At 53.3% G+C, this 21,789-nt stretch overlaps 1 protein-coding gene across 7 annotated transcripts in view; it reads right to left on the bottom strand.

Moving 5' to 3' along the window:
* ARHGAP23 (Rho GTPase activating protein 23) overlaps positions 1-21,789 on the bottom strand; it is a 74,730-nt gene that overhangs the window by 43,921 nt on the left and 9,020 nt on the right. For 3 of the 7 annotated variants that reach the window (XM_074319819.1, XM_074319820.1, XM_074319826.1), the window contains exon 1: positions 2,219-2,764. The exons of the other annotated variants lie outside the window; for them this stretch is intronic. In XM_074319819.1, coding sequence (XP_074175920.1) covers positions 2,219-2,749 — 531 coding nt within the window. In that variant the 5' untranslated portion in view covers positions 2,750-2,764. Of the gene's footprint in view, positions 1-2,218; positions 2,765-21,789 lie in introns of those variants that run through there. 7 annotated transcript variants of the gene reach the window in all.

The raw sequence follows: 21,789 nt of genomic DNA, 5'->3' as shown, positions 1-21,789 counted from the left end.
GCGATACTAAGAAGTTCCTTCATGTATCCATCCACTCTCCTGTTCAGACATCTGGTGGCAGGGAGGTGGCCCTGTGCCCAGTGCTATGCTAGGATTTCTGCATCAGGTGGGAAGATTAAAGAAAAATACAACAGGCAAAAGGTTTGGTTCATACAGCCCCAGGGGACACAGCCAGGTGGGAGATACAAAGAGGCTGAGCAAAGCTCCAGGCCAGGTGACCTTTCTGACATATACACGTGGAAAACTACCTGGATGAAGTCGTGAGCTCTCTTGTCCTTGCAAGGGTCAAGCAAAAGCTGGACGACCCCCAGTCTAAAAGGTCTTAGCTGGGATTCCTGCATTGGGCTGGAGGTCCAGTGATGGCCCCTCAGCTCCTTCCACCTATGGAGATAGCCTGGACTCTCCCACTTAGACCCACAATCCTGGGGGGTCTGAGGAGCCCAGAGGAGAAAAGACTCTGGGAATTCTGCTGAGGTCTGAAATCCCCTGGATTTCCTATCTCTGTTGACTTGGCAAGGAACTTGCCAAGGAGAGAAAAGGGCCTCAGGGGACCCTCCACTGCCCCCTCCTTCCAGAAGCCCCTGCTCCTCTCCAGTGTGGGTGGCCTCCCCTGCCCGTCCTCCACCCAGGCTCAGAGCTGAGGCTGTTTGCAGGGCCCATTGTTTTGCTGGTGTCCTGGATTAAGGTTTAAGCCACCAGCTGCCCCAGTGATGAGAAGTAGCTGAGACAGGTCCCCGCAAGCCCCCCACCCCTCCCCCAGCATACATCCTGCCTGGAGCTGCCAGCTGCCTGGGGGCAACATCCCCTGGGGGGCCTGCCTGTAATCCAGGGCAATGGGAATGTCTTCTCTCAAATCCCCTCCTCACTCAGGCACCACTGGTGCCCCCACCCTTATCTCAGCCTCTCCCTTTCCTCTTCCCCTTCCCTCCAGTCTCCCTTCCCCCATCCCTTCCACCTAAAGGCCTGAGAATATCGGTGTGGTAATCCCTCTGCCATGGCTACCACACTCCTATCTGAAGAGGAGACACCGTAGCCACCATAAACAGCCAGATCTGGCAGCTCCCCTGTGGGAAGTTCTTCCTTAGGTTTAACCTCGATCTTTCATGCTATTATACATGCATGTTTCCTCTCCTCTTCTCTGACCTGGGACAACATTGGGTCTTGCTCTCATCTTGAGGGGGAGGAAGGTGCTAAACATAGAAACAGAGAAGGAGCCAGCAATGAAAACTAGAAAGGTGATTAGATTGGGAAGGGGTACAGCTCACATGCACCCCCAATTCTGCTCTCTGAGGTAGGCACAGAGACAGGGAATGGAGAGGGAGAGGCTCAGGAGACACAGGGACATCACTGATTAATGTTCTCCTGCCCCAGATCTATTTCCAAATGCTCCCATCCTCACGTCAGGAAAGAGACATCCAGAAATACCAACTGATTCTGGGAGAAAGGCAGACGGTCCCAGGGCCACAAATTAGACAGAACTAGACATGTGGTGGGTTGGCAACACCAGGAACTGGAACCCAGGAGTCCTGCTCCTACCCCCCATCCCCCAGGAGCATAAAGAGGTCGTTGCAGGGAGCACAGCTGGGCATGGCGCCCACTATGACTCATGCCCTACCCGCCTGGTCGATCCTGGACTTCAGAAACACTGTCTCCACCCCGCCCCCCACTCCTGCCCTGTCAGTTCTTATCCTGAGATCACTCACTACCTGCTGGGGCCCATTCTGCCACCTCAACCTCCTTTGCCCACTAGAAAACCTTTGTGTGCCCCTGTGCCCAGGTCCCCTACCAGGGGGAGGACAGGGTGGTGCCCACCACTCTACTTAGTGGCACCCCTGCCAGCTTCTGGCTCAGGGTTCCCGCCAGCCCAAACCCCTCTAAGATCCTAGATGCTCCAGTATCTCTTCAAACAACCCTCGTCCCTTCCGTCCTTCCACTGCCTGTAAACCCGGAGGCTGGAGCCCACTGGAGACCACCACTCAGACTGGGGTTTGTCACCCAGCACCCCTGGAAAAGCTCTCAGCCACAATCTCACCACCCTCACTGGCATTTCCCCAGTTCCTCACTCACTCCCCATTCCTGGGCATTGGTTCTGGAATGCAGGGCGCACACAGCTGAAAGATCGCAGGGAGTTGGTGGCCCAGTTCCACACACACAGCTTCCCACGAAGGCTGTCCAGGCCCCTGCCCCTGCCCCAGGTCCCCACCCCCTCGGTGCTCACCCTGACCCGGCGCGACCCACTCGCGTGGCGGTCGCTGTGGTTGAGGTAGGGCAGCCAGAGGCAGCGCGGCTCTGGGGCGCTGCAGTCCACGCCGACGGCACGCTCCCAGCGACAGTCCCGGGCCCCCGCGCGCTCCACGCGCCACGCAGTGCTGCCCTCGAGCGCCGTGGCCGGTAGTGGCCCCTGGGCCCGGCGGCCGCCCCGGCCCCATTCCGCCGCGGGCCTGGCTTCCGGAGCGGGGCGCACCGTACGGGAGCCCACGGCCTCTCCTCGGCGCCCCGCGGGCGGCGTCCTCGTCCCCTCGGGCGGCAGGCGGGCCCCGGGGGTCCCCGCCTGCCCCGCGGAGCCACGGGCCCGGGGCCCAGAGGCCGCGAGGGGACAGACAGCCCGCGCAGACGGTGGCAGGACGGCTAGAGCGGCTCCGCGCCTCCCGCGCCTCTCCGCTGAAGGCGCCGAGCCGGGACAGGCCAGCGAGTCGCGCAGGGCAGACACCTCCCCCTCCGGGGCGGCCCCAATGCGTGGCCGCCCCATCCCACACACATGCACACCCACACACACAGCGCCTCCACAGCCACACACTGCACACCCTGTACAGGTACACAGGTACGCACCCCCCCTCATCCTCCCACTCACACAAAAACTCGCACTGGCCCCCACAGGTACTCCTTCCTGTGCCCAGAAAAACACACACGTGTCCTCACATAGATGCACACACAAACACACCCTACCTACCCAGTACAGACCTGCACTACACACACACATCCATACACTCCACACCCTCCCAGACACACACACATATACACACGTTCACTCACTCTCCCTCTGTCCACATACCCCACAGAAACACACACATCAACACACTATTCCCCTCACACACACACACTGTGTGCGGACATCCTTCTGTATGCACACACACTTTGGACACCATGCATATATGGACCACACACCCCACAGAGACACATTTGCAAGCATACGCACTGTGCACCTAAAAGCATGCTAGACCCCCCACATACCCACCCATACCCCAGAGATACCCACAAACCACACACACACACACACACACACACACACACTGCTCAGCACAGAGTGTAGCGCTCACATTCATAACACCCACCAGATATTCACTAAGGCTGCAGGTGGGGTCCCTACCACCACCGTGACTGACCCTCTTCCCTAGGACCCCCGCCTATTCACTCTGTCCATTGGGGCCACCACCAAGCTGACAATGGGCTCCAAGCTGCCTCCCCACCCTGGCCTTGTGCTCATTTGAGTCAGACAGGAAGCCCATGTTGATGGCAGACCCTGACCGCCTCCCCTTCCTGGCTCTCTCCATTCCTAGGCCCACTGGGGGCCGGGGGAGCGGACAGAGGCCTTAACTAGTAGGTGTTTAATCGCCACCATCATTTCTACCCCACTTGACTGTTCAGTTGTTCAGTGTGCTTCTCACCATACCCCCTACCCTGCCCCCCCACCCCACCCCCACTGTGACCTGGAGCCACTGCTATGGCTCAATTTTCAGAGAAGCAAGCTGAGGCCCAAGAGCGCCCAGCTTATTATGGCAGCACTGGGACTCCAAGCCCAGAGCCCCTCACTCCAACTATGAATCTTACTCCCAAATTCTAGCCAGCAGCCAGGGAAGGGAGGCTGGGGGCTGGGTAGGTGAAGGCAGTCCAGCTCAACCCTGCTCCCAAATCTAGGAGTCTGAGGAGAAAGAGTTCTAGTTCTGGGCCCTTGGGAACAGCTACCAGAAGTGACATAGGAGCAGAAAAGTTGGCTCCCTCATCCCATCACCTGTTCCACCTGTTCCTTGTTCCCAACAAGGACAGCCCTGGACGGTAGGGGAGGCAGGGGAGCAACATGGAGGGGCACAGGGAGGAGAGAGGAGGGGCTCTGGGGACAGAGGGAGGAAAACTAGAGGACCATAGGGGTGGGTAGGAGAGAGGGAGGGAGAAGGAAGGGAGGAGGAAGGGTGAGGCGTGGGGGGGACCAGGGAGTGTTTTTGTTCTCCTGTTTCCTGTTTGCGGCTTGCTGGGCCCCCTGTGCTGGACTGGACCCCCACCCCCACCCTGGCGGAAGCCAGCCGGGAAAAGCAAGGCTGCCACCAGCGCTGAGTCAGGAGGGCTTAAGGGCAGAGCAGGGAAAGGACAGCAGTCAGGGGAGCAGAACGCATGACATCTCCATCAGCAAGCACCCTCTGCTGCTCCTCAATCACTACAACACCAAGGATCTGAGTCAGGCCCCCTCCTGCCCTTGCCTGCCCTGAGCCTCTCTGTCACGCTCCCCAATGGCCAGGTGCTCATAGACCAGCTAGAAGCACCACCAAGGTGTCCTCAGCCATGTCAGACTTTTAGGCCCCAAGCAGAGAACAAGGGCCAGGAGGATGTCCTCGCCCAGAGTCTGGCCTGGCCTCTCTCAGCAAGCAGCCAGTCCTTCCAGCTGCCTAACTTCCTTTTCTCTTGCTGCAAGTCCAGTCCCTGGTTCTGAGGAAATGGAGTGACTCTCCCACCTCATGCCCATCTCTTGGCCAACATGGGATTCTGTGTCCCACAGTGCAGAGACCTGGGAAACGATGAGCCATAGATGATGTCCATTTCCTGCCCTCTAACCTGAAAGGGGCAGGCAGCAAGGCTCCACAAAGGAGGTTAACAGCCTGGTCCAACACAGACCTGCACCTTCCCCACCCTACCCCAGGTGCCTCTACAGGGATGTCAGGAGGGCGGTGTACATAGTAGGGCCTCCAAGGTTGTACATAGTTTGAATAAATGATCCTCCAGGCCTGGGGAGCCTCTCAGCCACCTCCCCCATTTCCTCTGGGAAAGGAATGTGGGGTGGGCCCCAGAGGGTGGTGGGGGAGGGGGCGAAAGGCTGGGAAATACCAGGCGTAGCTGAGATTCTATTCCAAGCCTTCCTGCCTAGTGTGAGTCCTCCTTCCCTACACCCTCCCCAGCTTCCTCCCCACAAGTCAGGAATTACCCCGCTGAGAAGTCCCTCCCATCATCCTCTAGTTTGACCAGCTTGCAAAATCCATTCAACCTTATCTTCCTGAGGGTCTTTGGGACAGATCTTGGGGGCCATACCGCCAAGGGGAGGGCATCCAGCCTTCTTCTCTCCAAATGAGATAATCATCCTTTACTGCTTGAAAGCACTTTCACTTTATCTTATTTGACCCCTACTCTAAGAATTGGATGTCCAGGGATTGTTTTTATACCCATTTTTCAGGTATAAAAACAGAGGCTCAAAGAGGACAAATGACTAGTTCAGAGTCTCACTTTTACTAAAGGGTCGCTTGGGCTGGAGGAGCGCAAGACTGCAGGGGCCAGCCTGACAATCAGGAACTGGGGAAGAGGAGAGCATCCTCGTCTCAACGGTCAGGGGATATGAGAAGGAGGGAAACTGATAACTTTGAAGGGTGAAGTGGTTCAGGAAGTGAGAGAAAGGGACTTGGGGTCAATTTGCCTGCTTTTCCTTCCTCTAGTTTGCTTAGTGCCTCCTCCCAGAATGTTGGCCCCGAACCACAACACAAATAATGCCCCCTACCCCAAGAGAATGATCCGGTACTTATGAAGCTTTGACTGGTCCCATACTTAAACACCTCTTGCACACCACCAAACGCAGATCTATAACCACCCCACCACATCACACCCAGACAGAGCAAATCCTCCACCAGTCATGTCCATCCCAGGCATGCAGGCAATGTGATACCCAAGGCATCTTGCCTGCCCACGCCTGGGCCTCTGACCCGTGCCCCAGTCTCCTCTCAAGGGCGGCCGCCCCCTCAATCCTCCTCCACCCTTTTGCCCCATTCAGATGCCTGGTTCCCGACACCATTTGTGTACAGTCCTGACATGCCCCAACAAGCCAAGCTGATGAGCCGGCCCAGCAAGCCTGAGTCTCCCCAACACCCTCAGTGTGCAGATAACCCCTTGTCGCCGGGAGCCTGGGGACCTCACACTCGGTATGTACTCTCACACAGCGAGAGTTCAAAGGGTCTCTCCAGACCAGTGCTCTCCCTCTCCAGAGCCAAGCTTGCCCTCAGTTGTGGTGGTTGTGATATTCCCTTCCTGCCCTCAAATTGGGCCAGAGCCAAGGAAGGCTGGGGGAGGGGATGGTGAGAGAAAGGGGAGGAGGAAGCACTTGCGATGCCAGAAATCCCATTGTTATCTCAAGGAGGGACCAACGTGATCCCAAGCAGCACAGAATCCCCTATGTCATCAGTGGCAGCGTGGCCCAGGGGTGAGTACCTGAGCTCTGCAGTCCAGACTCTGGGTCTGAGTTCCGTCTCTACCACTTTCTGGTTGTGAGACCTTGTCCAAGTCACTTATCCTCTTTGAGTCTCAGTTCCTCACCAGTAAACTGGGAAGGACACTAATTCCCACCTCACAGATTATTGGGATAATTAAGCAAATTAAAGAAAGTCTTCAGCACAGGCCCTAAGCACATAGTAGGGATTTAATAAACACAAGCGTTTCTTGTTCTTTTTTTCTTTTCCTGTTTAAAAAAAAAAATTGTTGAGGTACAATTAACATACAACATTATATAAGTTCCAGGTGTACAACAAATGTGTATACATTGTGAAATTATCACCACAGTAAGTCTGATTAACAATGTCATCATCTAGTTGCAGAATTTTTTTCTTGTGATGAGAACGTTTAAGATCTACTCTCTTAGCAATTTCAAATATGCAATGCTGTATTATTAATTATAGTCACCATGCTGCACATTGCATCCCTATGACTTAATTATTTTAGAACTGGCAGTTTATATCTTCTGATTCCCTTCACCTACTTGGCCAGCCCCATAACACCCCCACCCCCACTCCTACCTCTGGCAACCACCAATCTGTCCACTATGAGCTTGGTGGGGTTTTTTGTTTTTTGCATTTTTTTTAAAGATTCCACATATAAGTGAGATCATATGGTGTATGTTTTTCTCTGTCTGACTTACTTCACTTAGCATAATGCCCTCAAGGTCAATGCAAGCTGTTTTATTGTCTTTTGAATATTCATACTCTCACACACCCAATGACATTTACATTGAGACATGCAGACAACTCAGCCACATGTACACAAAGACACGGTGACACATCAGATGCTTACGGAGGTCTACACAGAGCCAGGTGAACCCACTCACATGTGCCTCACCACCACCTCCCCCGGCTAGCCCCCTATAGGCTCCTATATGCCCCAATTCCCCCGAAGCAGGAAGGAATCATCAGGAGCCCTACTTCCATCACAACTCTTGGGTAGGCCCAGAACCTTGTCTTGTAGACCCTTTGGGAGTGGGGAAGGGGTGGGCGACGTGAAACCACAGGATGGGGCCTGCTCCCAGCAGGGAAGGAACTTGGCAAAGGTGCCAAGCTGGCAGGGCCTCTCCCAGCAAAAGAGCCAGTTCCCTCCTCAGGGACAGCAAAGGGAGGGGAGACTAAAGATGAGCATCTTTCCTCATGGTGGGAAATGAGCACTTGCAGAAAAGGGTGAGTCTGGAGCCAGCCACAAAGTAAACAGCAAGACCATTGCCTAGGCAACCGTGGGCCAGCATGGGACAGGGCCCACCACAAGCCCTCTCCACCCCCTTTTACTCCACTCAGCAGCCCCTTGATGTCTCAGTAAATGCCCTCCACGTATTCATTCTGGTCTCTGGGCCTGTCTGGGAACTTCCCAAAGGGAAGAGCCTATGCCTCCTCCATCAGACTGGGAGCTCCCTGACAGCAGGGCTTGGATTTTGTTTTGGGTTTTTTTTTGCCCCATATTAATCTAGGGTCTCCCAAAGGTCATGGCCTGTGTCTTTCCTCTTAGATTGGAGACTGCTCAAGGACCTGGCCTGAGTTTCCCCCATTAGGCTGAGCGCTTTCTAAGAACAACAGCTACTGAATTTTGAGAAATGGATTTGTGCTACTAGAGTGTTTTGTACATAGTAGGCTCTCAGCAATTATTCGTTGATGGCAAGGATGTGGAGAAATTGGAACCCTTGTGCATTGCTGGTGGAAATGCAAAATGGTCCCGTTGCTGTGAAAAACAGCATGGCAGTTCCTCAAAAAATTAAACATAGAGTTACCCTATGATCCAGCGAATCCACTTCTGGCTATTTACCCAAAAGTGAAAGCAGGGACTTGAACAAATACGTGTACACCCATGTTCATAGCAGCATTATTCACAACACCCCAAAGGTGGAAACAACCCAAATGTCCATCAGCAGATAAATGGATAAACAAAATATAGTATACAATGGAATTTTTAAAAGGAAGGAAATTATGACACCTGCTGCAACATGGATAAACCTTGAAGACATTATGCTAAGTGAAATAAGCCAGACACAAAAGGACAAATATTGCATGATTCCACTAAATATAAGATACCTAGATTCACAGAGACACAACATATTAATAGAATGGTGGCGGCCAGGGGCTGGGGGAAAGGGGAATGGAAGTTAATGTTTAATGGGCATAGAGTTTCAGTCTGGGAAGATGAAAAATTTCTGCAGATGAATGATGGTGATGAACATACTTAATGCCACCAAATTGTACACTTAAAAATGGTAATTTTAGGGCCAGCCTGGTGGCTCAGGTGGTTAGAGCTCCGTGTTCCTAACTCTGAAGGCTGCCGGTTCGATTCCCACATGGGCCAGTGGGCTCTCAACCACAAGGTTGCCAGTTCAATTCCTCGAGTCCTGCAAGGGATGGTGGGCAGCGCCCCCTGCAACTAAAATTGAACATGGCACCTTGAGCTGAGCTGCCACTGAGCTCTTGGATGGCTCAGTTGGTTGGAGCGTGTTCTCTCAACCACAAGGTTGCCGGTTCGACTCCCGCAAGGGATGGTGGACTGTGCCCCCTGCAACTAGCAACAGCAACTGGACCTGGAGCTGAGCTGCGCCCTCCACAACTAAGATTGAAAGGACAACAACTTGACTTGGAAAAAAGTCCTGGAAGTACACACAGTTCCCCCAATAAAGTCCTGTTGCCCTTCCCCAATAAAATCTTTAAAAAAAAATGGTAATTTTATATTACATATATTTTGCTACAATAAAAAAAATGGCAAGGTCAGAATTCAAACAGAAAAAAAATTGTTTTTGGAAGAAGATGGAACAAAGGAACAGGTCTCCCATTGAGGCCCAGGAGCAGGCCCTGCCAACAGAGGTTATCCTTCCTGCCTGGTGAACCCTTCCCTCCCATCCCTCTCCACTGTGCCTTCTCAGACCCCCTATTGTCATCTTTGGGGCTCTAGTAGTCTCCACACAGGGGAGATCTCAGACTGCCAGGGGAGTCTGAACCTTGCACACAGTAGGTCCTTAGCATTGAGAGGACCTGACATCTATCGGAGGCTGGACTGATGGAGGCCCAAACTCTTGGGATGCCATATCCTACAATGTCAGGGCCTTGAAAGAGTTTTCCCAGCAAAAGCCAGGCTAAATGTGGGGTTCCTGCCTACTGAGGGCTGACCCCAGTCAGCACACATTTATTCCAAGCCTACACATGCTTACAAACTACCCGTCACACACACACACACACACACACACACACACACACACACACACCACGGTTGTGCACGCAGAGGTAAGTTCCTGTTATCTCATGCACACACTCTGAGAAACACATGCCTACACACTGAAGATGCAGTCTTGTCCGAGACGGAGGCAGGTCCCATGTGCAGCAGAGCCCCCTGCTGGCGCAGGTCTGGCACACTTATTGCCCTCACAGCCCAGAGTGGGCAGGCTGTCCTCATTCCCTCAACCCTGCCTGCCTCTCTGCCATTGTATTCTCCAGGCCCCTCAGCCCCCAGGCACGCCCCAGGATCACCCCTCTCCGACTTGTACAGAGGAGCAGGGTCCCCTGCAGAAGGACAGAGCGACTGTGGGACCTTAGAAAGGGTTTCCATTTGGTCAAGGAGTACTAGAGCAGAGACTCTTAGATTGTGTTAAGGGCAGTCATTCCTGGAAGCAGGAGAATGCCTACAATGACTCTTCCCCCAAATTATCATATCCATTCTCCAACTCCACACTGGAAAGCTCATTTCAGAGGAGACTAGGGGAGAGCTCTGGGAGTGGTTTTCTCTATGGTCCCACAAACCCCTGTCCAGAAGTTCTGTTGTCTGACCACCTGGGCAGAGACAACAGGTGCACCCACTGGTTTCTTTCAAGGCAGAGCTCAGTCTTAGTCAAGCTGAGACCACATCCCCTCCCAGGGCAGGTCTCAGCAGATTCTAAAAGTCTTCCCCAGGGCACATGGGGCTCTCTCTGGAGAGAGGCTCTCAGCCCCACCCCTGAAACCACCCACCCCCTCACCCTGGCCCTGCCTGACCTGCTCTGGTCATCTCTTCACCCCACCTAGGAGCTGAATCTCTCCCTAATCCAGCCCATGATGCCCCTGAGGCAGCTGGAAGGGTGGAAAGTATGGTAGGTCTGCAGGGACAAACAACTTTTCATGGCTTCTGCTCATGAGGGAGCGGGGATGGTTTCTGGGCTGGGCTCTGTGGTCAGAACAAGATAGATGGCATTGCCTTTGGCCCTAGATCCTACCTCTCACTAGTTTGCCTGGCCCCATATTAATATTTGTTGAGCCTTTACTATATGCCAGGCACACTGCACATGCATTACCGCATTTAAGAGCAGAGCAGCCTCTGGGGATAAGTGTGACACACACACACCACCCCAGCCCTTTACCACCCCAGTCCACCCGTAGTCTGGTGCTAAATAGGGAATGTTGGGCTGAGCCACAGGAGGCCGGTGAGAGAGATCACTGTCCCAGCACCAAGAAGGCTAACATGGAGAAAGGGTCACACTTGCCATTGGTATTAGCCCTAGCCCTTTTCTGGCTATGTGACCTCAAGGTCACACAGGTTTCCTTATTTCTTCAGTTACAAAATGAAGCTAGGGATAGCAGCCTGACAAAATTGCTGGGAAAGCACTCTGGGAACTAATAAATGGGAGGTGTTATAGCCCCAACCCTAGACTCCACCCATTAGAAAGTGGAACTTGTTTTCCAAATGTCTCCTGAGTCCACCCATTTCACCATGTCCACCGTTCTGTTCCAAGGCACCCTCACTCATCTGGGACCCTGATAGTCCAAACTAATTGTTTCACTATTATGACCACCAGACTCTATGGGACATGCCTCCAGGCTCCACGCCCACCAAACCCCTTTTCTCTGTGCTCCAGCTACCCTGGCCTCCTTCCAGTTCCTTTAAGGACCAGGCACCCTTCCAGCCTCAGGTCCTTTGCACATGCTGTTTCTGGAATGCTGTTCTCCCTTCCCCAGCTCCCTCACTGCCTCACCAACACACACCTTAATTAACTCCTAACCATCCTGTAGTTCTCAGCAAAAAAAAGTCACTTCCCCAGAGTCACCTCCTCTGGGCCCCAGACCAGGCCAGGTCGCTGTGTACCCTTTCACAGCACCCTTGAGTTGGTGTTTATATTTTTATGAGGTTATTTTGACCAACATCTCCCCCTTGGGACTGTGAGTTCTGGAAGGCTGGGACCATCTGCATTGCTGGCTGTCAAATCCCCAGCTCCTGGCATAGCACCTGGCACAGGGTGGGTGCTTGGCACACTTTGAAGGAATTAATGAGCTTCTCCTCAGTGTCCATGGTGGTTGGACCTGTCCCCAGGGAGGGCTATACCTGGGGCAGGGGCTGCTTCACATCTTTGTCTGTCTTTTTGTACCCCATCCCTTCCTCAGTGGGAACCAGATCCAGAAAGTGAAGGTGCTGGAATAAGGGCATAAGGGGTAGGGAGAAAAGGGAAGTTGCTTATTCCTATTTACAGTGTCCTCTGTCCCCTCACTCCAGCTGGTCAAGCCCTTGTCCACTCAGGGCTGGCCCACCACATTCACCATTCCCTCTCCTTGGAATATAACACTTGTCTCTCCCCCCTCCCATCTGCCCTTAATTGATCTCTTATCTTCCAGGTCTCAGCTTGACTGTTTCTGGAAAGTTTCCCGGACTGCAAGCTAAGGATCTTGCCAGGGTCCCACAGCTAAGGACAGCTCCAATTCAAGCCACAGCTCTTAGCTACTGCATTACACATCTCCTTACTACCAGTGTCTACCTCAAGAGCTGGCTTAGAGACACGCCCCTTCTCTCAGCCTCAGTTTCCTCCTGAGGGCTCGGCCATCTCTAGATTTCAGGAAGATTGGCTCAGAGGACGAAGGAAAGGGCAAGGCAGAAGGAGGAGAGGGTAAAGGGAGAAGCGAGGAGAGGAGAGGAGAGGAGAGGAGAGGAGGGAGGAGGGAGGAGGGAGGAGGGGCGGCAACTTCGGGACAGCCAGACGTGAGAAACGCCAAGTATGCGAACTACGCCAGCCCCTAAGCTATGAATAGTGCCGCAGGACTGGCAACCCAGGTTGGCCCTTCCCGCGCGGCAGCCCCCCACCCCAGCCCTCTCATGCCAGCAGTAAGCAGGGGGCCTGAAATGGGGCAGCGTGGCGGTGGTGGGGTGCCGAGGAGGCACGCTTGGGGTCGAAGGCTGAGTGGCAGGAAAGAAAGGGTGTAGTCATGCAAATAGAGAGCAGCGGGCATATCGGATTGGCGGGTTTCTGTCGTTTTTGGGAACGTGCGCCCAATGGGCACTCAACAAGAGTCTGTGGGTACCCAGCCCTCAGCACCCTGCAGGGCCTCAGCCCTCACCCTCTTCCCGGCTTCCCCAATTCCCCGCAGCTGCAGTTCCCTAGCCTGGAGGTCCTTCGGGTCACCCCGTGGCTCAAATTCCACGGATGCTGTGCACGGGAGGCCTCTCACGCTCTTCTGTCACGTCCTGTAAGGCTCTGCCACCTTCAGACACCGTCCTTGCCCATCCCAACTCCAGGCCAGCCTGGCCTCCATGGAGCTTACATGTCTGACAGATAGCTGGGCACTTGGGAAACTGCAACGGCCCCATCCCTGCCCTGCCTCTGGACCCTTTCTTCACCAGTAACTACAGTGGGGAGCACACTGGGCGAGGGGTAAAGACCCAGACCCCAGCCCAGTCCTGCCCCTTGTGGGCCTCCAAACAAGTCCGTCTCAGAGCCCCGCTCCTCTTTCTTTCATTCCAGACTATTGACTGGGTGTCACCGAGGGCCTGACACTGGTCTGGGTCCAGTGACACTAGGGAAACAGGAGTCAAAGAGACCTGAGTTCGGGTCCCAGGTGCGGGATCCCAGTCAAGTCTCTTCCCTCTCCAAACCTCAGTCTCCTCAGCTGGAAATGAATTCCTTGAGAGGACTCAGTGTTGAGCGCCTGGCACCTAGGAGATGCTCAACAAATCTTAGTTCAGTCGTCTGAAAAGGATAAAATTAATTAAATGTATAAAGAGATAGACACACAACAAATAAAGAGGCTGCAGAGCACAGCACTTTAAAATTCCAGAACAGGATTCAGAGGAACCTGGGTTTGAATCCCAACTTGGTTCCACTTCCTAGCTGTGTGTCCTTGGACTAGTTACTAACCTCTCTGAGCTTCTGTTTCTGCATTTATAAAATAGAGATTATCTATTCCTAATGGGGTTGTTGTGCAGATTAAACAGAGAGTGTGTGTAAAGTGCTCAGCACAACAGTATCTGGCACTGAAATGCTCGATGTTAGCTACAACCAATAGTCCTATTTTTATGATAATTGGTATTATGTGGTTCTCACAATGCAGTGCAAAGTGCTATGGGAATGTTTAGTTCATTAATCAACAATATTCAGTCAACAGGGCCTGGTCCAGAAGCTGGAGATAGAACAGTTGAACAAGACAATGTCCCTACCCTCATGGAGCTTAGGGTCTAGTGCCCAGTGGAGGAAGTCCCCATACATTTGATGACATTTGAGGGAGGGCGGTGCTTTACAGAAGAGAATATTTGAACTGGGCATTGAAAGATGAATAGGAGTTTGAGAAACAGAGAAGGCAGAGAAGGCTATATCAGACAAAGGGAAGAGATGGGATGGCAAGTTTCTGGAAAGGGGAAGAGGGTGATGCATCCCACTCCTATCCTTTCCTCTCTCTCTCTCCAACTCCAGCCCTCATCATCCAGTCTGCTGCCTCCACTGCTCCACAGTATCTATGGGAGCAAGTCGTGCTGGGTCCTTCTGTCTGGAATGCCCTTCTGTCCCTTCTCCACTACCCCTCTTTTGTCCCAGCAGACATCTTTCGACTTGGCAAGCCTCGCCTCCTCAGTGAAGCCTTCTTCCCTTCAGAGCTGGAGCATCTTTAGAGGAGGCAGGTGCTCAGCCCATGTTTATTAATGGAGCCCGGGGGTCCTCCATAACACTCACGTGCAAACTCAGTCCACACAGGCTCAGGGAGAAGCCTGTGTACAGCCGAGTCACAGCAGAACAGAACTGTGCATCTGCCTCTTCCATCCCTCCATCATTATGCCAACACCTACTTGGATTTCAAGGCCTAGCTGTGTGCAAAGGGGAGCATCCACCTTCCCAGAGTGGGAGGCTGTCCTGCCAGGCTCTTGCAGGAAAGATAGCAGTGACACAGGACACGCTTAGGATTCAGGAAGGGCCAGATTTAAATTTGGATGCTGGGCAACCTTTGGTGGAGTTATTCACCCTCTCAGGGTTTCAGTTCTTGTATCAGTAAATACACAACCACTTCATGATGGCACTTGAAAATTCATCGAAAAAAGTTTCACTAAAGAATCCTCAACTTAATGATAAGTTTGGAAACAGGAGATGAGAGGAAGAAGATGTAATCGTATTGCCAACAGGTGTATAACCAATCCCTATAGCGATTCTACCCAGCCACGCTGTTTTCATCTTTAACCTCGTTACTATCTTTGTGGCCACATTCACACTCAAATGATGTCACAGTGAAGACACTTGCTTATGTCTGCTGCGGGTCTGTCTCCCCATTTATGCCAGACCATTTTTATGTTAATATTTTTGGCAGGGGTGGCAAGGGGTGTTCTGAACTGGCAGACAGTACAGATGCAAATCTCAGAGCCCCTGGTTAGACAATCTTAGTGGAGCTTTTGGGTGGTAGGAAAAGCAGACAAGGAACCCCTTGAGGGCAGGGCTGTCCCTTATTCATCCAGGTCCTAAGACCCACACAGAGAGCCTGGCACACAGGAAATGACAGGGCACCCAGGAATGATCACCACATGAACAATGGCCGGTTTGCATTAAGATCTGACTGCTGCCTGATTTTCCCAGGCATGAAACCTGCAGTTTCTGGAGTCAGGGCCTTCTCCTGCCCCAGGCTGAAATTAGGGAGAGGGCAGGACAACACTCCATGCAAGCCAGGCCTGGGAATGTCCTCAGTTCCCCTGGGGCACACCCAGTCTTTCAGATAACACTTTCCCCAGCATTGTGGAACCTAAGCATCAAGAAGCCACTGGAGGAGGAAAGGTTCCAGAGGGAAAGGAAGGGATGGGGGGGGTCTGCCTGTTTCTCTGTCCTGTCAGCAATCCCAGCCTCGTGGCATGGCCTCCATTTCCTAACTCCTACCCTCCCCTCTTACAGATAGATATCCCACCCCTCTCCTGGGCTCTGAGCCCAACCTCAGCTGCCCCCTCACCCCCACTAGGTGCTACGGGACGGGAGGGGGGGCACAGTGCCAAGGCTTCATTAGAGCTAATGAGGGCTCAGCGCTGCAGATGCCAGTGTAAGATATGGGAGGGTCCCAGAACCGCCCACAGCCCCCCACCACAACCTTGGGCACTCAGTTCCCTCCTCCCTGTCTCTTGCAGACGAATCAAGGGCCACACCCTCAGAAGAAGAAAGAGAGATTTAGAAGAATCTTCCCAAGTACAGAGAGTACCATGATGCCACAGAGAGATCAGGGTGTGGGGGCATAAACTGGAAAACAGCATGGGGGGGTAGAGTTTTCATCTGGGCTACTGGAGGCTCCACTGTCCACTGCTCAGTCCAAAAAAACCCCAAAGGAAACCCACCCCTCCCCTCCCGCCTTTCATGGAATCACAGTGGGTCAGCAGAAGAGACTAGGGGCACTTCTCCACTATCCTCGGATTAGAACTTGGCAACCTGAGCCCCTTCTCACCTGGCTTCCACCCTCCCTCGTCCACCTTTGCCTGTCCCTTCCCCTCTGCCTCTGTCTCCTTGGCCTTGGCCTTTCTCTAGGCCTCAGTCAGTGTCCCCATGAGTTAAATGGAGAGGCGGGGAGAGGGGTGGCCTCTAATAGCCCTCCAGTGGAAACTTATAAAGATGTTCCCTCTCGGGGCGCTTGTCTCCTCCCTCTATCTCTCTCTTTTGGAGACTAATACAGAATTCCCTCCACACTGAGAAGGAGGGCAGCTCTGTGATAGAGGGTGGGGGTAGGGGGTCTCCACGTCAGCCTCCTCTTCCAGCCTTTTCGGGGCTCTCAGGAGCAGGAAAAGCTCTAATGGCCTAGATCACAGCCCCTCCCTCCTACAGAGGGCTCTAAGTCCTGCGTCCAGTCCACAGCGGATTCTCTCCAAGTAGCTCACACACTTTAAGAAAATTAAAAAGGAGAAAGCTGTGGATTTGGGGGCCCAGAGTCAGACAGAAATCAAGCTGAGACTGAGAGAAACCAGGCAGAGGCTGCAATGAACTTTGCCCTTCCCTAGACTGACCCCCACAGGGGACCAAGATCCTGGGGCAGTTGTCCTCCCACATGGTTCCCACGTGTGCCCCCAGCCTGGCCACATTCCTCTGGCCCACACACCTCCTGCCAGCCTGCCCCCCCAAGAGGCCAGCACTGGGTCTGCTTCTATCCTTGGCTTGCAGACCTCAGTCATCCTTATGCCCCACCCCAAGCGTCTCTCCGCCTGGAGATTCAGGCTGAGCTTTGAAAGGGTCACTTCAAAGAGGACCTGCCTGCGAGGGCCCAGCCAGACCCAGGGCCAGATTCTCGGTGGCTGGGGACAAAGGCTCCACTGTTTCTCCGACCCCCAGACACCCCCAAAATGCACTGGGCATAAGAAGTCTTTCTTTCCCCAGTTCCGCTCCTTACAGGCCCCTGCTCTTTGTCACTGGAGTAGCCCTGGCCCCTCCTCCGGGAGAGGCTAGAGTTGGGGGCGGACAGGGAGCTACCAGTTCCCCCATCACCACCACCACCATACGCTCACCACCTTGGGCAGCCAGGATGTGGAGGCAGCCTCAGGCCGACTGCAGGACCAGAAGCCCAGGGGCCTCACTGCCCCTCCCGAGCCTGCAATGGCCTCTCACCTTCCCCCACCCATCGGAACCGTACCCATCCTTCCAGGCCTTCTCCAGACAGCGTCTCATGACTCCCTGTCCTCAGAGGAGCCTCTCAGCACAGCCCAGCCTGCAGCAGCCAACCTCTCACTCCTCTCCACAGTCCCTGATAGCAGGTCCCACCTGCTCCTCTAATTCCCTCCCACACGGTGCTGATCCTAAAGCAGGGCCCGGAAGGTGTCCTGCATCAACCCTTCACCCACTGCCTGAATTCTCTCTGGTCCGCCTGTGCTTGCTCATCTCCACTAATTGGGGTCCTCATTACCTCCAGGGGCAGCTCATTTCCTCTTCAGATTATTCCGACCATAAAAAGTTCTCTTAATTGAGTCCGAAGTGCGTTGTTCTCATTTCCATCCATTGATTATTGTTTGTTGAATAATAGTTGCTACTGAGAGTTGAGATTACCAAATGTCAGCCACTTTACCTATATCACCTCATTTAATCCAATTTAATCCAAAACAATTTTGAGGGATTATTTCAGGAATAAGAAAACTGCGGCTAAAAATAAGTAACTTGGCCAAGGTCACACAGTAAACAAGGAGTAGGGCTGAAATGTGAACCTCAGCAGGCTGAAGTCAGGGCCCAGACACCCACTCTAACGCCCAATGTGCCAAGCGGCCATGCCAGGCCCCGGGCCCTCAGCCTCCATGGTTGCCTGTTTGTATGAGAAGGCAGACCACAGCCCCACACTGAGTCTTCTTTCTTCCTAGTCATCTCGCCACTAGCCTTTGTCAGCAGATGAAGTGTGACCTGGGGACAGTGACTGACTGATATTAATCCAAACCAGCAAATGGGGAGCAGAGGGAGTCATAGGGAAGAGGTCATCTGCCCAAGGGCACACAGGCTTGAGGAGGTTAGAGGAGATGACCCTGGGCCTAAGGTTTACAACTACAGGTGGCTGGAAATCCAATACCTCTTCCTGTGAGCGACAGAGAATTGATAGCAATGACAGACCTGCCCAAACCAGGCGTTCCACCCACCCTCCAACTTGAAAGGTGCAGAATCTTTCACCAAGGTAATGCATTGGGCTGAACATCTCAGGGCCAGAGAGACAAAAAAGGAACAGGCCTCTTGAATCCAACCTATAGTCTTTTCCCACGTGCTCATTGCTCAGCCCTGTCCCCTTGGAACTCTGAGGGAAGAAGGGAGGGAGTGAGGGCAAGAGAGAAGACTGGGGGCCCCCAGTGGCCCCTGTAAAACTGTGGAGGGAGGTTAAGACACGGTTTGGGTGAGCTTTCCTTTCCTCTCTAGGTTTGGCTCAGGCATTCCTCGCACAAATAGGACAGTGATGCCCTTCTAGGCTGCCTTCCCAAGGCCCCAACCCCAGCTACTTCCACCGGATTAGGTTATAGAATTCTGTGGTTTTTTTCCATACACTGTCAGTCAGTCAGTCAACAAACAAAGCGCTGTGTGCCAGGCCCTGTGGATACCAAGATAAACATGACACCTCTGGGTCTGTCTGGAATGAGGTTAAGAGCAAGGTCAACTCCTTAGCTCTGCCACTTATTAGCCATGTGACCTTAGGAAGCCATGTAATCTCCTTGTGCCAGTTTCTCCATCTGTCAAATGGGATGGCAATGTACCCACTGAATGGTCAGCACTTTGGAAGTAGTTGCTATTATTATTTTCCTTACCCTCAAATAACTCCAGTCTGGTGGGGGAGACTGACGTGTAGACCGACCATCACAATGCCAGGGGCAGAGCTGGGCATGGGGCACCCTGGGAGTTCAGGGGAGGGGCTGTTCCCTGGCCTGAACTTCACAAACATTTATGGAGAGTCGCTCTGTGCCAGGCGCTGTGCTGGCCACTGGGGACACAGAGATGAACGGGACACATTGTCCACTCATCCCGGCTCCTCCCTGCCCTCCCCTCTTCCTCCTGGGCCCAGTCCCAGAACCCTGCACTGAAGGGGGCACCAAGAACAGAACTGTACAGGGAAAGGCATGGTCTGGGGGCCTGGCAGTTGGAACACCTGGGTTCATATCCACCATTCACGGGCTCCCTGACCGTGGGCACTGTCTGGCCATGGTAGCATGAGAGAGTTGGACGAGATGACCCTCTGGTCTTGACCTACTCTGACAAGTGATGAAAACATTCCACCCCCACAAGGCTTTAAACTCACCCCAAGGCCCAGTCCCAAGGCCAGCCCAGCCTGCTGTCCCACTGAGGCATTGAGGAGAAGATGCCTGCCTAGTACTGACTGGCACTGTCCTGCGGATGAGCTGGCACAATTTCACATGGAACAGGGGGGCCTGGACCTAAAGGCGGGTGGTTTGAAGGGGGTGGGGGGTGCTAGGGGAAAGGCAGAGCCAGCTTCCACCGGCCCTATTCATGGTCTCTCTGGGGAGGGAGCGAGAGCAGGATAATTGAAACCAGGCTTTGTCCAAATCCCTGACCAAGCCAATATCTCACCTTTGAATCCCTGCAGCCAACAGAGCAGGGCTGGTGCCCCTTTGGAAGGAAAACACCAATGAACAGAGCCATGGCCAAGTGCTATGGGCTGGCATGGAGGGGAGGTTGGCGAGGTGAAGGAGCTGATTCCCTCACCCACCAAGCATGGATACCTGAGGACTCACCATCCTGAGGCCTCTTGCCCCCATCCCTGTCCCAAGTGAAAGAAAAGCAACCAAGCTCCAATCCAGCAAGAGGTTGACTTTGATCTTGCGCTATGTCCAAGATGGACCCAGATTCAGGGTAGGAATGACAGTGGGACGAGGAAGGTCCTGAGAAGAGGGATAGCAGGACGAGTGCATGGACTCGAGGCATGTGCCAGGATCCTACCCTAGTTCTGCCACTTGTTAATGGTGTGATTTTGTTCAAGCTATTAGCTCTCTGTGCCTCAGTGTCCTCAACTGTAAAATGGGGAAATCATGATACCCACCCCATGTTTGTGTTGTGAGGATTAAATGAGGTAATTTATCTAAGTCCTGGCCCAGGGTAATTGCTATCTACGTCTTAGCTATCAGCTGTACTATGAAAGCAACTCCCCCTCCTTAAAAACACATTTTTTTTCTGACACTAATGTATATGCTCATTTGATTATATTTGCATCCCCTATGGCTCTCCAGATTTCTGCACTGGAATCCAACTTCACAGGAATCTACCTAACCCATTACACTGGAAGAAAATTCCCTGCATGTTGCTCCAGGCCTGGGATGCTGCAGCTCACAAGCCTCTCCCTGGAAGTTCTCCCAAAGAGCTAACTGCAATCCCTCATATTGTAACCTATTCCATTCTCCTCCTTTGTAGTCTCTCTTTTAACTGTATACATCATGAAGTCCTTCTAAGTATCCCTGCAATGAAGGATGAAGTAATAAATGCCTCTGCCCACTCTTGTATTACCCTGTTCTGTAACTAGCAACTTCTCTCACTTTTACTTCCATGCATCCCAAAAAATGCTGCATTCCTGGAGGGCCAGATGGGCCTCCTGCTCCCCTTCACCATGAGCTCAGGTCCAGACTGAGGAGGGGGCACAGAGGTCCCCACCCAGGTTGCCTAGATACAAGGCCTATTCCCCAGGGCCTGTCCCTCTTTGTTTGGGCTGCCATCCTCAAAAGCCTGCCCCATTCCCCATGGTGTCCCAAAGCCACCTTCCTAATAAGGACCCCTTCGCAGAGTTTTCATCTTGTAACTCCCATCAGGAGACTGCGAGTCCTCGGACGGACTTGGGAACTGGGAACTCCCAGCCACCTAGGGGTGGACTCAACCACCTAGTGAGCAAGTGGAAGAAGAGGCTGGGGCTGGGGGACTTTGGTCTGTGTGTTTGGAAGCAAAATGACTAGTTATGTAATTGAGATTCAATTGAGATTCAAATGAGCACATCTTACTGAGAGTGGCCACTTTTGGGAATGGGGAGAACCACCTGGGATCAAAGCCATCCACCCCCATCAGGGCCGCAGGGTGGGGGTGGGGGTGGAGATGATAGAGGGGTGGAGATGAAGTATGTGCTGGTGGGGGGGCAGAATCCAACTCAGGCTTAATGACCTCCACTCCCACCCCCTGTCCATCCTGAATTTCAAGTTTGTAATTAGGAACACTTTGGCTGAAAGGTGGAGGGGGAGTCGGGGAGGGAGAGGCAGACTGCCGGAGAACATACATCCCAGCTCCTGAGAAACACAGCAGTCTTAGAGTTTGCAGAGTGCCAGACCCCTCTGTGGGAAGGGCTGGGGCGGGGCCTCCCTGAGTCCTCACGCCCTGTCAAAAGGCGGAGAGACCTCAGCCCAGTCCTAGAACCCAACGTGGACCCCCAAGGAACTTCTTTTCAAGCTCAGAGAACGACTTGCTTAACAGTATTCAACCCTTCAACTCGGGAAGGAGGGTGTGTTGGGGTGCTGCAGCAGGACTGGGCAGCCAGGCTCAGCGGTAGGGGGCTGGCCCCCATGGGGCCCCGAAGCCCCTGCTGGCCCCTCCCCAGCCTCAGCAGCTGGCAGATGAAA

The sequence above is a fragment of the Rhinolophus sinicus genome, linkage group LG15 (genome assembly GCF_036562045.2).
Source record: "Rhinolophus sinicus isolate RSC01 linkage group LG15, ASM3656204v1, whole genome shotgun sequence".
Lineage (NCBI taxonomy): Eukaryota > Metazoa > Chordata > Mammalia > Chiroptera > Rhinolophidae > Rhinolophus > Rhinolophus sinicus.
Note: the sequence above shows the minus strand (reverse complement) of the source record. Positions and strands in the feature narration are given on the sequence as shown.